At 37.7% G+C, this 15,859-nt stretch overlaps 1 protein-coding gene across 6 annotated transcripts in view; it reads left to right on the top strand.

The window, feature by feature from the left end:
• CFAP99 (cilia and flagella associated protein 99) overlaps positions 1–15,859 on the top strand; it is a 52,816-nt gene that overhangs the window by 26,902 nt on the left and 10,055 nt on the right. For all 6 annotated transcript variants that reach the window (XR_009968502.1, XM_062638706.1, XM_062638707.1 and 3 more), the window contains 7 exons: positions 1,061–1,126; positions 2,120–2,179; positions 5,014–5,102; positions 7,326–7,530; positions 9,226–9,367; positions 10,504–10,655; positions 14,171–14,376. Coding sequence is in view for 5 of the 6 variants with exons in the window: in XM_062638706.1 (XP_062494690.1) it covers positions 1,061–1,126; positions 2,120–2,179; positions 5,014–5,102; positions 7,326–7,530; positions 9,226–9,367; positions 10,504–10,655; positions 14,171–14,376 (920 nt within the window). In the remaining variant the exon portion in view is untranslated. The remainder of the gene's footprint in view (positions 1–1,060; positions 1,127–2,119; positions 2,180–5,013; positions 5,103–7,325; positions 7,531–9,225; positions 9,368–10,503; positions 10,656–14,170; positions 14,377–15,859) is intronic.

Consider the following 15,859-nt stretch of genomic DNA (forward strand, 5'->3'; position numbering starts at 1 on the left):
TTATGCTTGTTATTTTGTTATAAAACAATACAACTTTATTTTTTATCCTTTTATGATTTCCATATTGTGGATAAAGCATACACCTATTTGTCTATGTGCTTATTTGTATATACAAACTTCCTAGAAAAACTGGGGAGGAAAAGCAAGATATCACAGTGCTTATATTGTCAAAAATCTATGACAACTATAAAATCACTTAAACCACCAGTCACGTTCTTCAGTAGAGAAAGTGCATGAATACAAGGAACAAAGGAAAACCACCATAGAAATTATAGCTGCAATAACAACAGTTTTTGTTGCCTCTGGAATGTTACAAAAGGCATCCAAAGCATTCACAAAGGTCAGTTCCCTAGACTGTTTGCTAAACAGCTGAAATGTTGGGTCCTAAAAGAAATATGCATTTAAAAATGCCCCTTGTTTCACAGCATTTTTGCAGAAGCTATAGCTGTCACTGTATCATCTCTGAGCATCTATAAGGAGTGAGAACACTGGAAACTGTACTCCAGACACTTATAGAAGCACTGATGTTATGGGCAACTTCTGTCCAGAAAGCCACTAGAAAATCTATGTGTTTCATAGCTATGATTAGAGATTTGGATTACAACCAAAAGGAATATCCCAAAACTAGAAATGTGGCTGCCCATACTCCCCACTTTAAACTGACTGGTAAGATTACTGCTAGGGGTGTGGCTACTGGAGCAACTCTCAGTGTTCAGATCCCCCAGTCATGATCTTCATTGTTTGTTAGCTATGTGGAAATAATTACTACCTATGGTACTAATGTGCCACAGATAATTATGAGGTTGAATTCTAGATGAGCAACGTTTCATATATGCAGACCTGTCAAAGGCATGATGCAAAGATACAACCAGGCAGAACTATGTAGAAAATCAAGACTTGCCCACTTCCAAGTCTTTAATCAGGAATGAAAATACTAGATCAAGCTTTCATTCCTTGCAAACAAGTTAATATACTGAGTTGCAAGGCTTTCTGAAACAGAAAATTCTTACTACATAATTTACATGTACCACATTCTTTAAGCTAATTGCTTTCATTTTAGGATCTGCTCCTGAAAGCAAATGCTGACCGGTTCAAGTGTGCAATCATGAAGTCTGAAAAGGCAGAGGTATGCTACAAAATACTTTATTGCCTAAAAATTTACCAACATGAAGATGAAAAATGACTGGAATATTCAAAGATATCTCAAAGTATTCAAAAATTTTTGTTTACTTGGGGTTAGGAATTATGTGCTTATCATTTATAGTTGTACTGTCATTTCACATCCATATACTAACATTTGCCTCTTTGGGTGCATAATACACAACCCCTTTTCTTATACTTCTTGTGCTGCTTTATTAGTCTTCTAATTTGAGAAAAGCAGCCTTCCTGTGATACCCCTCCCAACAAGTCCCCAAACTGGCCATTTTTCTCTAAACCCACATATTATTTTTCCATTAACTTTTATGCCACAAAGCAGACAAACTGTGGGAATAACGGTCCCATTCATACAGAGTTCTTGCTTTGGTTGATTCCCAGTTCACAAGTATGTCACCAAACTGTGCGTGTAATATATCCATGTATATTCATTTCAGCATCACATCCGCATATTCTATTCACTGTGTTCATCCCCATGGTCCCAGACATTTCCACATCAGGATCTATAGCCAACATCACAAAATTAAATTAATAACCATCAGCAGAATTCTACCACTATTTAATATTTTCACAAAGTGTGCTTTGACACTCTACTTTGTCTTCCCAATACCTATTTCAGTTGAGCTGAATATTTTAATATAGATAGGTAATATTTTGTAGTCAAATAAAGCATTGCTGTTACTTTTTTAGCATTATTATAGACAATAAATTTTAGTCAACTTTTGGATTTACCATTGTATGGTCATTTGGTACAAAATATTCCCTCTAAGTTGGAAATACATAGTAAATTTTTGTGGATATAGCAATTCCAAAATAAGTCCCTTATGATAATATTTGTTACTCCAGATTAATATTCTAGGTGAATATTCAAGAATGATTTTTTGGTAAATATCTAATATTTTTTGCTGTGTACGTGAAAATCTGCCTCTGAAATGAATTAATGTATTTTTGGTTTGAACTGCAGAACATGCAGTATGAAGACAGTATGAAGAGTAAATTTCAGGCTCGAAAGGTCCAAAGGAAGGTGAGTAACCTCTAAGGTACTGTTGTCAGATGTACTTGAAAACTTCCGAGTGAAAACCATGCAAATTCTGTGGTGCTGCAAACTCTACTGGAATCCATGTTTTTACATTGTAGCCAGGACCATGGGAATCATGGAGTCTGTGGCTCAAAAAATTTGGCTTGTGCACTATTAACAATCCAAAAGATATGGTCAGGGAGCAACAAGTGTGTGGCAACTCCAAGAGGGAAGAGAAACAAGGAGCAAAGGTGATGAAAACACAGGCAGTGTTCTCACCAACCAGGCCACAGCATCTGAACATGACAAGGTTGGTGGTAAAGCCAGGTTCTGCTGAGAGCAAGACATCATTAGACAAGCACGTTAAAAAGTCAGGTCTGGGGCCACCCAGGAAGTCCAGTCAGGAGGCAAGGCTTCAACAGCAACCCAAGTCCATGACAGCAGGAGACAGAGCTGGAGAGTATTACTTCCAGCATAAGGGAAAAGACTGAAGCCCATAACTGAGCTTAAGTGGGCCTCCCAGACAAGTGAGCAGAAGGTGTGAAGGGAGGTTCTAAGTGAGGCTGGTCAGGGCAACAAAGACATATCTGTTCCCTGAGGGGCCTGACAGGTGAGTCATGTGCAGTTTTCCACAGAAAAAAAAACAAAGCAAAGCAAGACAAAACAACCAACCCCTCAAAAAAACACAAGAACTGTAAACCCCTGGTTTAAGAGCTCAGCATAGGGACAGAAGAATGTTGTGTCCATAAATCACTGTTTCAGAATGATATCCCAGAGGATGCTGAGTAGACATTCCAGGTAATGACTGCCTGATACACAATATACAATCAGTCTGGATGTTTGTCTTGTTTCCTTTAGACACACACTGAGGTCATAAAATCCACTATACTGATTGCTGCTTTGCTAGAATTTCCAAGAGTCAGAGAATTGTAAGCATGGAAAATGGGCTGTTCAGCCTTACTGCTACAACGCATAAAAAGTGAAGTCGGTATTTCTGCAATAACTACTAGAATCTTCAGTCTTACATCATTCACCTTTCCTTTGTTCATATGTAGAATAATTTAATGTGGAAGTTGCCCTTGTATTGTGACCTCAAATATCTTCTGAGCAGGTCTAGCTTCTCTTTAGAACTATGTATTTAGGTACGGCTCACACACACTTCGGTAAGACTGATTCCCTGTTTGGGGAACTGGACATCTGGCAACTGTTTCTAAAGCATATCTGGCATTAATCATATACTGAAGTTATCTTTAATAAGAGTATCACTGACTCAGTCTCCTTGCCTGAATCCAACTGCACTAAAATGACAGGAAAGCAGTAAGATCCCAGTGCCTTCTGCACTTGAAAGAAGGGGGCGAGTGGGGAGGAACAAACCAGGAAACACTTACATAGTTAACCCAAATACACGTGACCTATAGCTGTGGGGCTTAGTTCAAGACTATGTATATCCCACTTCCTTTTCTGATAGTGTAAAGTACTGAAACCTAATGAGAGTCAAGCCACCTCCTAACTGCATAAAGTATGGGTTTGGCATCTTATGGCATTGATCAGGGCCAGTTCTAACAGCTGTTAGTATCTCCTCTAGGAGCATAGCCAGTTTTATCTCATCTGAACACATTTGCCTTAAAGGTTGGTTAGGTGATATCCAAGATGCTGCTGTAACTTCGAAGCTCAGACAGGCATATTGTTACTGACTTTTAAAATACTTCTTATTCCTGTTACCTTCCTGCCAATGCAACAATCTGAGTAGACAAATCCTAAGAGGAAGGTTTGTCCAAGATGTATAAATAGTATTAGAATGTGTCCTCAAATTAATGGAATTATATAATGTTTTCATCAAGTAGCATTTTCCATTCCTCTTTTTAGAACATCCACAGTGTATTAAATATATTTTTTCATTTCAGCCACATCTATTATGTGCAGCAGCAATTAGTTCTCATTGCTCATATATATTACTCATTGAGTAAGGCCTGATGTGAGCAAAAGGCAGATTGAGACAGTGATGATGCATTTGTACTGTCTCATTCTTCCAGTGAAAAGGATGAATAGATGTTTTGTAACAGCAATTATCCCAGTTCTTATCCCACCAGCACTGCTTTGCCTCCATTCAAATCAGGTCTCTTACAAAGTCTGCCTGCAAAGGTGATGTATTTTTTCTGAACAGCTGACCTGTACAGGGAACATTTTTAACTGTTAGACCAGTTGTTCCCTTCCTCCCTTAGTATTTAGAGGTTGTCTTGGAGTTAGTCCTAAGGCAACTTTGAGAAACTGAAAAGCAGCCACAGCATCTAGTCCAACTTACACCATGAAGCCTGAAAGTCACTGAGAACTGTACTTCACCTCTACTAGCTAGAAAATGGATACAGCAATTGGTGATGCCAGTTGTCTTAGAAATAGTATTTTGAAGTCCTAATAGTGACTAGAGACCTTGCTATGAAAAGTACTGCTTATGTCTGACTTTAATGGTTTTGGTTAACCTACCCTCTTTCAAAGAAGCAGTTTATTTTCTTTGTCCAAAAGCAGATGGAATCCCTGCTCACTATGTATATGAGCACTGAAAGAACTGAAAGGAAGTGAACACATTCTATGGGATTTGACATGGTCCAAGAGTGATTACAAATTTATAATCCACTTGGGGGACTTCGCTGATTTCTTAAGCAGCTTGAGTGGTTTACGAACAGCATGCAATTTCATTGCGAATGTCAGACTGATGCTGATGGATGCTTTAAGCAAAATTTATGCTATCTTAGGTCAATTTATTTAACCCATTGAAATGTTTTTATACTCTGTTTTATGGTTTACATTACTAACTATAGTATATACATTCCCTTTCCTGACAGATTGACAATATACCTATTAAATTAAATGCTGCAGCTATTTTAAGAGAAGGTGCCCTCTATCAGCGGAAAATGGAACAGGAGCTCAAGAGGTATAATCACACTTCTCAGATTACTTTTCAAATCCCTGGATAGAAAATAATTAACCACATTAAAAATAATTTAGTAAATTCCAGGTAAACTAAAATAATGGATCTGTTGTTAGGATCAGGAAGCTATTCTAGATAAAGAAAGAAGTGGAATGAAATGAAAGGCTACATTAAAGTCACTGTTCTACTGTAGATGCTGTGCAGTGGGGCTGTGTTCTCATTTAGCACTCTGGCTAGTGTCCACCTGCAAATTCCAATAAGCATCACTTGTTGTATTTATTCCCATTCTCCAGAATAAATGATGACCAAAATACGCATCTATTTCTCTGTCCATTATGAAATGCATATATATATTAAGCTATACAATTTAATATATCTCAATTTTCTTCAATGGTTTCAGGTCAACTACATAACAAATTTGATACTTGAATTTGTTTATATGTGTATAAGAATACCTGTCAAATTGTGTCACAGTTAGATTGGAGGTTTAAGAGTGTGATGCTGCACAAGATAAGCTAGGTGCTGAGGGTGGCAGCAAAGCAGGTAATGACAATGTCCTCACTGAGAGTAGCTCAGTTCCATAGTTCCCTGTCAAGACAGCAGAGCAGATTCAGTGACAGACGGAAGGGTTAGCCAATGGTCCAGTGATTGCTGTATGAGTCCATAGTGATGAGTCAGGGCTGAGGTCAAGCCAGGAAGCCAAGTCAACAAGGCAGGGTCAGCAAGGTGCTAGGCTGGGTGCAGACATACCTACAGTGTAGCTTAGGCAAGGACAAAGGCTATTAACAGCTTAAATGCGGCTCCCAAGGAAATACTCTGTGAGCTTACTTACACACACTCTACCTAAACTAGCAGGACTTTTCATAGCTCTTCCTCACACAGTAATCTCCACTCCAGCCTGATCCAATGTTATATGGTTGTATTGCATCTGAGCTGTCTTTAAAACACAAGCAACTAAATCCTAGGCAAGGGTGGGGAAGGACAGGTTGCAGGTCCTTTTGGTGCACTTAGGGCTCTAAGGAATGCTGATATAAAGATTTCTCTGACATAAGGAAGCCTTATTCAGCAGCACAGGTTTTCAGCAGACATTAACTAGGAAGAGGACAACTCCTGAATGGCTACTGTATTCTGTAACTCGAATTACAGAACATTTTCACTAATAATTTTTACAAAGATAAAGCCTGTATTGTGTCATGATTTAGTATTAGTTCTAATTCACCTAATTTAGCAGGCTAAGCACTAAATATTGTTAAAATTTCAAGTCCCAGAATGACTGCCTAAGGCTGGATTTGGTCTTTGGACCTGGAAAATTTTGGTATATAGATCAGGATTTTAGCAGTAAGATACAAAGCATCGCTCAGGTTCTGTATCAGCTGTGTATGTATAGTAAGGGTATTTTGTAGTATATGATACTGTTCACTCTATCTGGCAGAATTTTATTCCACTCAGCAAAGGAACAGATTTTCCCTGTAACTAAACACTATTTTATATTAATGAGTTTTAATCTTCTGCTGCATTTAACATACAACAGATACATATATATATATATGCATTGGGAAGCAGCCATAAGATGCAGTTCACTGCTTTTTTGTGTCTCTGCCCTAGCTCTTGGCTCATTCGCTCCTGTGCTGCAGGACTTTGATGGGCCAGCCCCAGGGCTTTACTATGCTCTTCTCTCTCAGCTGAGCACAGAAGAATAAGAATGTGGCTTTGCTTAATAGCTGAATACTTCTTTGCTTCATTACAGCAATATTATCTAATTGACAAAATACAAAACAGAAATAGAACTAAGCAGAAAAGTTTTTAGTTCTCTGTGTTAAAGTGGCCAAGAAGATTGTCAAAGAGAAAAGTTATTTGTTCTCTCTACCTCTAAGTAAAGTAATCCCTTGAGAAAATGTACATACCTGCAGCCTGATTCTTTCCGCTCCTTATGTGAATCCGTATGTAGCTAAAGTTTGCCCTCTCTTGGGGCTCTGTTTTACTAAAAACTCAGATCCATGCCCTCGTGCACTTTCTTCCAGTCTGGCTTTCCCAGGCTTTCCACACAGTAGGAACACCTCTTAGAGTGGAATTAAAATCTGTCAAATGACTTTGCAATGATTGCTTTTTTTCTCTCAGAGATCAAACACCTTATATCACGGCAAACTGCTAGAAATGTTTTATGAACCGAGGCAAGGCTGCAGAGCCAGATCCCCACAATAGGATTTGTTTTCCTCTCTCTTGCAGAATTGAAAATTTGCTGCAAGGGGCTGGAGACCCATCTGAATTCTTGGAATGGCAAAAACAGATGCGTGACAAAGATCTGGAAGAACAGCTGGCTGAAATAGAGTATAGGAGGCTTCAAGGAAAACTGAGTTATGAAGAGGCAGTTCTAGCCCATCAGAATGTAATTCAAGAAAATAAGAAGAAAGCTGATCTAATGAGAGAAGAGGTAATAGATGCAGTGGTGTTCAAATTTCCCTTACATTCAATCAGTGCACAATACACCACATATATAAGAAGGTGTAAAAGTTCTATACAGTGTCTTTACTCACTGGAATTTACAAACAATGGAAAAATAGTGCTATAACTTCCAGGTACACCAATGCTTATGCATTAAAGTACTTTTTACAAGTGTTTGATTTGATCGAAAACACTTACAAAGTAAATTGACTAAACCAGAGGTTAAAGCCTCCTCATGTCATCGTGCATATCATTTTTGAACAGATACTGAGATACTAAACACCATTTGCAATGAAATCAGCAATATATGACTAATTTAATTATCTTGTTAAAATGAGGGCCACAAATCTGAGAGGATTTGTTTTCTTAAACTGATACAATTCTTCATATTATCTGACATGCACAGATCTTTCTTAGGGGAAAGTTCAGGCAGAAAACCCTCTCTGGATCTCTATATATGGAAAACTGAATACTTATGCCAAGAAGTACTTTCACACAGCTTCTGATCTGGCAAATCACAGTTTCTCAAAACCATTGTTAGATCTTTTCATTATATTCCCAACCCACATTTTTTCCAGTTCTTTTCCTATCAACTAAATAACTGATTGAGAAATAACTAATGCTATAGTTTTAAATTTTTTCTTAGTCACTAATACAAGCCATTCTTTTCTATTGCCCCAGTTTGCTGCTACACCCTGTAGGCCACCCACTACATTTCTCTTGGCACCTCTCACAGATGTCTCTTCAGTGTCTCAGCAGCTTAAGATGGGACCACAAATGTACAAGATTTTCATAGACACACTGCAAAAAGGAAACTTGCTTAATCAGTTCATTTTATACTCTATAAAATCTTTCAATTTTTTTTGGCATTGAATCTTCATGTCTGTTTAGACAGGCTGTAACAAGAACTTAAAATGAACCCTGCTATGTACAATTTGGCATAGCATGATTGTTGACACTCGTTCCAAAATTATTGTAATTATTATATTCACCTCAATTTCAGAAACATATGTGTTTTATTTGTTAACAGAAATGCCCCATATGTATAGATTTAGGAATTTGCAAACCAGACTTGCTCTAACCTGATCAATTCCAGGCAGTTCCCTTCGCTTGCCAACAGATACCAGCAGGGCACTTCATCCATGTGAAGATCTCCAGAAGTACTGAGCACCAATTCCCCATTCATTAACAGTTGTCATGCTGACCCTTCTCCTTTCAAAACTCTTGTCTTCCATCTAAAACAGAAAAGACAATAAGAAATACAGTTTTCCGTTTCCTGTTCATTTCCTGTGACAAAGAAAGGAACATGATAGCCAAAAGTGGACTTCTGTATGTTACAGAGATATGACTTAAGCCCAAGACTATCCTGCAGGCAAACAACCTGCTGCGTATTAGATTAGCACTCTTCCTGTTATGTCACAACCAGATCCAGAGACGGGGTTGTCTGTTTTTAGAAACGTGGGAGGGAATCCTGGAAAATAGCAGTGCAAATGTTATTGGTAAATAAAACATAGGGAGGGGAGCTTAAAGATGGGTCTCTGTGTTGTCCCCAGCCAATGTCCTTGCTACTTTTGTGAACGATGTAGTACTTCAAATCCAATTTTCCTTACCCTATTTCAGTGATTTGAGGCAATCAGATCACCAGTTACCACGAGTTTTATTCACCTGTTTGTTTGGGATTTAGAAAGCAGATCTGATGCACCAGTATGAAGAGAAACGTCTGCAGGAACAGCAAGAAGTGAGAGATCTGGTGGAGCAGGTCACAGAAGGACACAAGAATGCAAAGGAGGCAAAAATAAAGCTGCAGAAGTACAAACAGGAGATAGGTACTTACATATTGCCAGAAAAATGAGAGATGATGACAAATGTCCCCAGATTACTTCATCTTTCTTTTAGTGGACCTTTTCCTTTTGAGGGAAAGATCCAGGATATACATTCCCATGAATGCATGATTATGAATTCCAGGAATAAGTTGGTAATGGGTAGATCAGAAATTCTAAGCTACTGGTTGTTTAAAAGGAAGAAATACGGCACTAATGTTCTGCAGTTACTTTTCCTTCCATGTGAAAATAGCATATGTGAATGGCTACTTTTTGTCAAATCAAGTTACAAAGCTCAGATTCTTGTGATTCATATCAGTAAGAGAGGATTTGTTTAGCAAATGTGAAAGAATCGTGGCATAAAGTTATTGTCTTCACCAGACAATACAGACCAGGGAGGAAGACTGTAGCTAAGGAAAAAAAAACATCTCCCAGAAAAATAGGATCACAAGGGAGGATGTAGCACCTCCAAGACAGAGCAGTCATTAAGATGAAGGGAAATGTTACTGTTCCTCCATTATTCTTAAAGAAAAGTATTCAGTTAATACATTAGCTCATGAAAGTGCAGGGAGAAAGCTGTTCTGGCTAGCATGGCTGTACATATTCCAATGCAATGCCATGTTAATACATACTGCATGAACAGGCTGCCCCTAGTTGTGTGTATTTTGGTGAGCAGACTTTTCTCTGCTTGTGTATACCCATATCAGTAAGGGTTGAAGTGGGGAGAGGGTATTAGCCACTCTGAAGTGGGCTATCAAAGCCTACCAGCCCTTGCAAGTCAGTGAGTTCTAGGATATATATATAGAGCTTGGGAAAAATATTAGTGTTAGCTATGTTTAATATCCTTTTCTTAAATAATGAAACTATGCACAAATTAGAACAGATATTACAAAGCAGTAATTCAAAGTGTCTACTTTATGTATGTATACATGTTTATGTGCTGAATAGACTGATAGATAGTGTAGGTGTGAAGTACTCATTTGTTTCTCTAATCATTCCTCCCACCAATGCCAGACTGTTCCCTCTAGTACGTTTAGATGAATATTACTATCGTTATTCATAAATGCATAAGAATTTTCCTCCAGATGGATTTCTTGTTAAAATATGCAATCAGCTAACAGAGATTAGTTCTTATCTTCCAGTTCAGAAAGTTTGTGAAGAAAAGGAAGAACTTCGTCGGCAAGCCTTAGAAGAAGATGAGGAGAAGCTCAGGAAAAGATCTGAACTGATTCAACAAATACGACTTATTGGGTCCTTACCAAGCATTAGACACAAGTTTGTTGATTTAACAGAGGTAAGCTCAAAGCCTACTGGTTTTACATAAACGTATACTTCATGTGTTTCACACAAATGCATACTTTATGTGTTTCACACATTCAGAGGAATTGTGTACTGTATGCAGATACATGGCAGTCTAGATGCACAGCATTAAGTACAGAGTGACCCCATGAAATAAAGGTTAAATCTGAACTGGAACTTCAGAGTATATAAAATGAAAAGTTTACCAGATGGAATATTCTGGTGGTAAGTGAAATCTTGGTCCCCTTGAACTTTCTTTGAATTTCACCAATAGGCTCTGTGTTTCCTGTTATCTTTCAAAAAGAGACTGGCAAGTTACTACAAAATGTTCTATCCACCTTTACACATTTACAGATTTGTCAGTCCTGGATAGGGACTGAATGAACACAAAGTTTGGACAGATCTACAGTTGTTCATATTGCAGTGGTGACTGTCATGGTAATTAGCAAAATAAATTTCCTTTGCTTTCAAGATTGTCAAAACTCAGATACATGAAAGAGACTGTCAAAAGAACCCAAAACCTGCTGAGCTGTTACAAATGTGTTTTGCATATGACGTGTGTGTGGTTAAGTCTACAGTAAATGTATCACAGACTTCCTGGACTTACTGATGATGCACAACAACTGATATGCCTGAGAGTGGCCTTTGCAATGCCCACTTTTGCAGAACTTCCAGCATCCAGAAATCTCTTACTTTACCAGTAAATTGGAAGTAGATTAGCTGAAAATACTCTTCCATTTTTCTTATCCACACTGAAAGAAGAAGGACAGGGAATCATATGAAATGACAGAATAACAATTTTAATAGAATCCTTCTGGTTGGGTTTTTTTTCTTCCTTTCTTTCTCGAGTATTCAAATGTTGATCACAAATTAAAAACTATCCATGGTTTGTCTGTGAAAAGCATGCAGAAGGAACAGGTCTTTTCCTCTGTGGGGCTGTTGGAACAGTCAGTATGATGCTTTGGTTTTATTTCCAGTTCCATTGAATAGAACTGAGCCATCCATTGGTTCCAAAGCTACGTACTAGCTTTGCAGCCACCAGTTAAATCCCCCATTTCATTTATCAGATTCTGGAATACATTTAAAGTATGAAGTAAGTGAACAAGAATAAATCAGCTCAAGTGAAATTAAGTCCATAAAATTCTCATTCTCATAATTTTAAAGTACCAGTTCTTACCTTGATGGCACTGAAGTTGCTTGAACACCAGTATTATCTATTGCACAAGTATAGGACATTTCAGATTTTAGGAACCACTTCACTGTCTTCACTAAGTATTTCTGAAATGCAGTAAGTCAAAATATTTAGCCTCTTTCTATGCTTCTAGGAGAACCTCTTTCCTAGACCTTTTTGGTGTCTGCTTGCCATGCTCAAACACCACTGTTAGTATATATGCCACACTGCAAAACATTTTCCTGTCACTTCCTGTGAATATAACTTGACGGCCATTGGCCAGTTTAAATTAGAGGCAAGGTATTACAGCACTTTCTATTTGCAAATTCACTCTAAAATGAAATCTGAGTAGGAGATAAATGCTCACTTACTGTTTCAGTAATCTATGGTAGTATGTATTTTTCAAGGACATGCAAAAATAAACACTGATTAATATTGAACTCTTTTATCCGTCTTCTACTGATGCTCCTGGTAACCACTGTTTAGGTCATGTACACATGAGGAGCATGGAAGCAGCCAAAATGGAAGAATCAGATCTCAGGTGAAAAAACAGTGATGATCTGTTCTTACTGACTCAGTTTTGGAGCTTTAGAAAGGGAAGTGATGGGGACCAAAACTTCAGGAGAGACTCTTGCAAATCTTGGAGGAATCTCCAGGCATGGCCACCCAAGACACATTCCCCTTCACTGACAAGTTTGTATCATTAGATTCCGCAGACTAATTCAGTAATAATCCCTCATAAGCACCAGTGTTGTAACAGCTGAGCCTGGTTATTTGTTGTATTCTGTTTTTTTGTGTATTTATTGTCGCTGTCCCCCTGCATTACTGTGTTCTTCATCTCTCTTGGCTTTGCCTCTGTTTCATGGACCCACTGTTCTGAACAGACAGAATGGTCATTGGAGGATGAATACCTGACTACATTGCTTAGATGGCATCCCAGGCCAGAGAAGAGGGACTGGACGCAGGTTAATTCTTGCAGCCAATCTGAGCATCTATGACACAGCATCCTCTTTTCCTGGATTTTCATTCCTATCCCTTCATGTTCTATCTTGTGAAGACCTCAAAAGCAGAAAGGCGACTACTATTCTGTCAACAACCCACTCAGTGTTCAATACAAGGGCTTTTTTTTCCCTGTTAAAAAGGGTTTCTTGAAAAAATGAAGGCTCTCTCACTGAAAAATTTCTCTCCATTAAAAGGACTGTAATGAGTTTTACATACATATGTTTATCATTAGCACTTAATTTCATTCTGAGAAATACATTTTGGAGGAGTGATTGTTCTTTTGTGTGTTGTCCCTCTCCCCCCCCCACTTTTTAAACATTGTCATTAATTTTCTGCAAGTAGTTCTATGGGACTAAGTAGACCAAAACCTAACCAGTGTTCCACTCTTAATGTTATACAACTGTATAGCAAGTCACATTAGCATCTTGACTTCCTGTACCCATATATTCCATTATAGCATCACATGGTACAAGAGGTAAACTGCAGATGTGTACCAAAACTATGCTAAGATAGAGAAAAATTATATTAGTTGGGATGAGAAGGATTAAATTTTATAAAGAAAGATACACAGAATCTCAACATTTGTGTGGGTTTATGCAAGTTTTCCATCTATGCAGATGTAGATGTGTGTAGACAAGAGAAAGGGAGAGTGTATGTAAGAAGGGCCAAAAAATTCAACTGATCACAAATTTGTTTAGAATTTATCTGTCTTCATGTGCAAATGAAGGTGCAGAAGTGTCTCAGGCTTATTATCACCATAATTGTGATGTGGATATTTAAAAGCCTTCCTGAAACGTTCAGGTTTGGATATTTTAACTTTGTGCATTAAAATCTGAATTTCTTGGGTACAAAGCATCGGTAGCGCTAGTCTTTTAAGATAAAAAAATAGATGCCATCATAGATCAGATCCATACTTTGGAAATATATAAATACAAAAATTGCATAGTTTTTAGTGTAAAGTCTGTTCTGGTTTTACTAAGTAAAAAAAAACCAAGCAAACACAGTTTTACACATTTTAAAACTTCAAAGTTCTAATTAAAAGATAAGCCTGCTAGAATTTTTTTGGATAGCAAGTATGTTGCATTTATGATTAACCTACTGTATATTTCAATGCTTTTTCATGAAATGTTTTAGTAACTTTGTGGTTTTACATACCAAAGAGATGCTCTACAAATTAAAACCAGCTTGTAAGTAACAGGTTAGGGCCATTCCTGTATTTCATGAAGTCAAATATATTTAGCATGATTTGGAACACACTCAAAATACTCTGATTTTACACATTTACTCTCCCCTTGGTATTTGCAGTGCTATTCAAACCTGTATTTCTCATTCTCCAGACTGGTGGCCACGGTTTAACTTGTGAAATGTCAATAGTGGAACTACGTGAACGCCTCGCTCTGCTCAGAGAAGAACAGAAGGCGGCAGAGGAAGAGAAGAGAGACCGGATAATTTATGAAAAACAAGCTAAGGAACAACTTCTTCTAGACAAACTGGACCAGATTTTGGTATTCAGAGCAGAACTCAGCCGAGCAGCTGCTTTAAAGTCAGTATAAAACAGCATGTGACATTTAAGACATTGCAACTTTGTTAATATTTTGCTACCCCCTCGAGGAGAAAACAAGTAGAGAGCAAAATACTGCCCTTCTAGAAATCACTGTGACTTCTGTCATGGATTACATTCGGGCAAGCCTTCCCTTTTTAGTCTGGAAAATAATTTGCATTAGATTTAACAAAGCTTTTTCATTATTTATGGTTGAAGAGGCTCTCTATGTTGGTGTTGACAATATTGCCCCAGGATTCAGAGCCAGTATTACATACTGAGAATTTCTGCCGTTTTTCTGTTCCTTTTCAACTAATCAGAACTAATTTGATGTTATTAGAATCATTCTAGCTTGCCACTTACAGTGCTTTCTCATTCTCATCTAAATCAATACGTTAGAACTATAGTTTTCTTCCTTCAATTTCATTTGTTATGTGAAAAAGCAGGCATTATTCTAGACGTTAAAGATATTTTAGGAAGGAGATTTTCTGATTAAAATAATAAGTTATAAATTAAATATAGCAGTAGATCAAAGAGAAAATTCTTTGCTAACAGGCTCTCTGATAAAATTCTATATTCATTATTCATATTTATAATTCATTATCATATTTATTATTCATTGTCATAAAGGATCCATAGCCATCATAGATGCTTCACATATGCAGAAGATAGGTCCCTTCCACAAGAGTTTTTAATCTAAGTTAAAGCTATTTACAAATAAAGCTGAGCAGGAAGAAAGCCTGCGTAGAAGTATAAAATACAGCACACCTCTTGATCTTCTGCCATTTTTACTGTATCTTGACTATTTGCCATTGTTTTCTTGCACATTGCCTTTCACCTTTTCCCTTTTGTGTGTTTGAGAGATCAGTCCTTGTCTTGCCATATTTATTTTACAAAGAGCTGTTCAAACTCTGAAGACATATTCTATCAGGCTAAAAACACTCGTCTTTAGACATGTCTCAGATTCACGTTCATAGCTGAGATACAGAAGGTGGCTTCTCAGAGTTCAGTTCATGTTGTTGACATCATCCAGTTCTAAATCTCAGTTACAGAGGGCAGTATTCATTTAACTAGTTTTCACTAGTCTGAGCTCTAATTTGGTTTGTTGCTAATAGTTAATCTCCAAAGACTGGCCTTTACTGTCTTAGTACTTAAGAAGATAGTTTAATGAATTTAATGAATTGATCACTGCCGCTGCAGTGGATTGACTGCATAGATCACTGACCCTCTCTTCTATAGCATGTATCGAGAAAAGATTTTAAGACTAAAGAACCTGAAATGAAGTTGGGGCTGGAAATACACTCTCATCAGTAAACATTCAGTGTTGTGGAAGCCTGTGGGAGCAACTCAAGCCACTGCTTTCCACAAGAGATGCAAACTAGCCATTAAGAACTTGTGTTCTACATAAAACCTGTGTCACTAGTGGCCATTTAAAGAATCATTTGTCATGCCAGATGTGCCGCCTGTGAGTTTTGTATAGTACTGG

This window comes from Pezoporus occidentalis, unplaced genomic scaffold (genome assembly GCF_034315485.1).
Source record: "Pezoporus occidentalis ecotype Australia unplaced genomic scaffold, CSIRO_AGI_Poc_V1 ctg58, whole genome shotgun sequence".
Taxonomy (NCBI): Eukaryota; Metazoa; Chordata; class Aves; order Psittaciformes; family Psittacidae; genus Pezoporus; species Pezoporus occidentalis.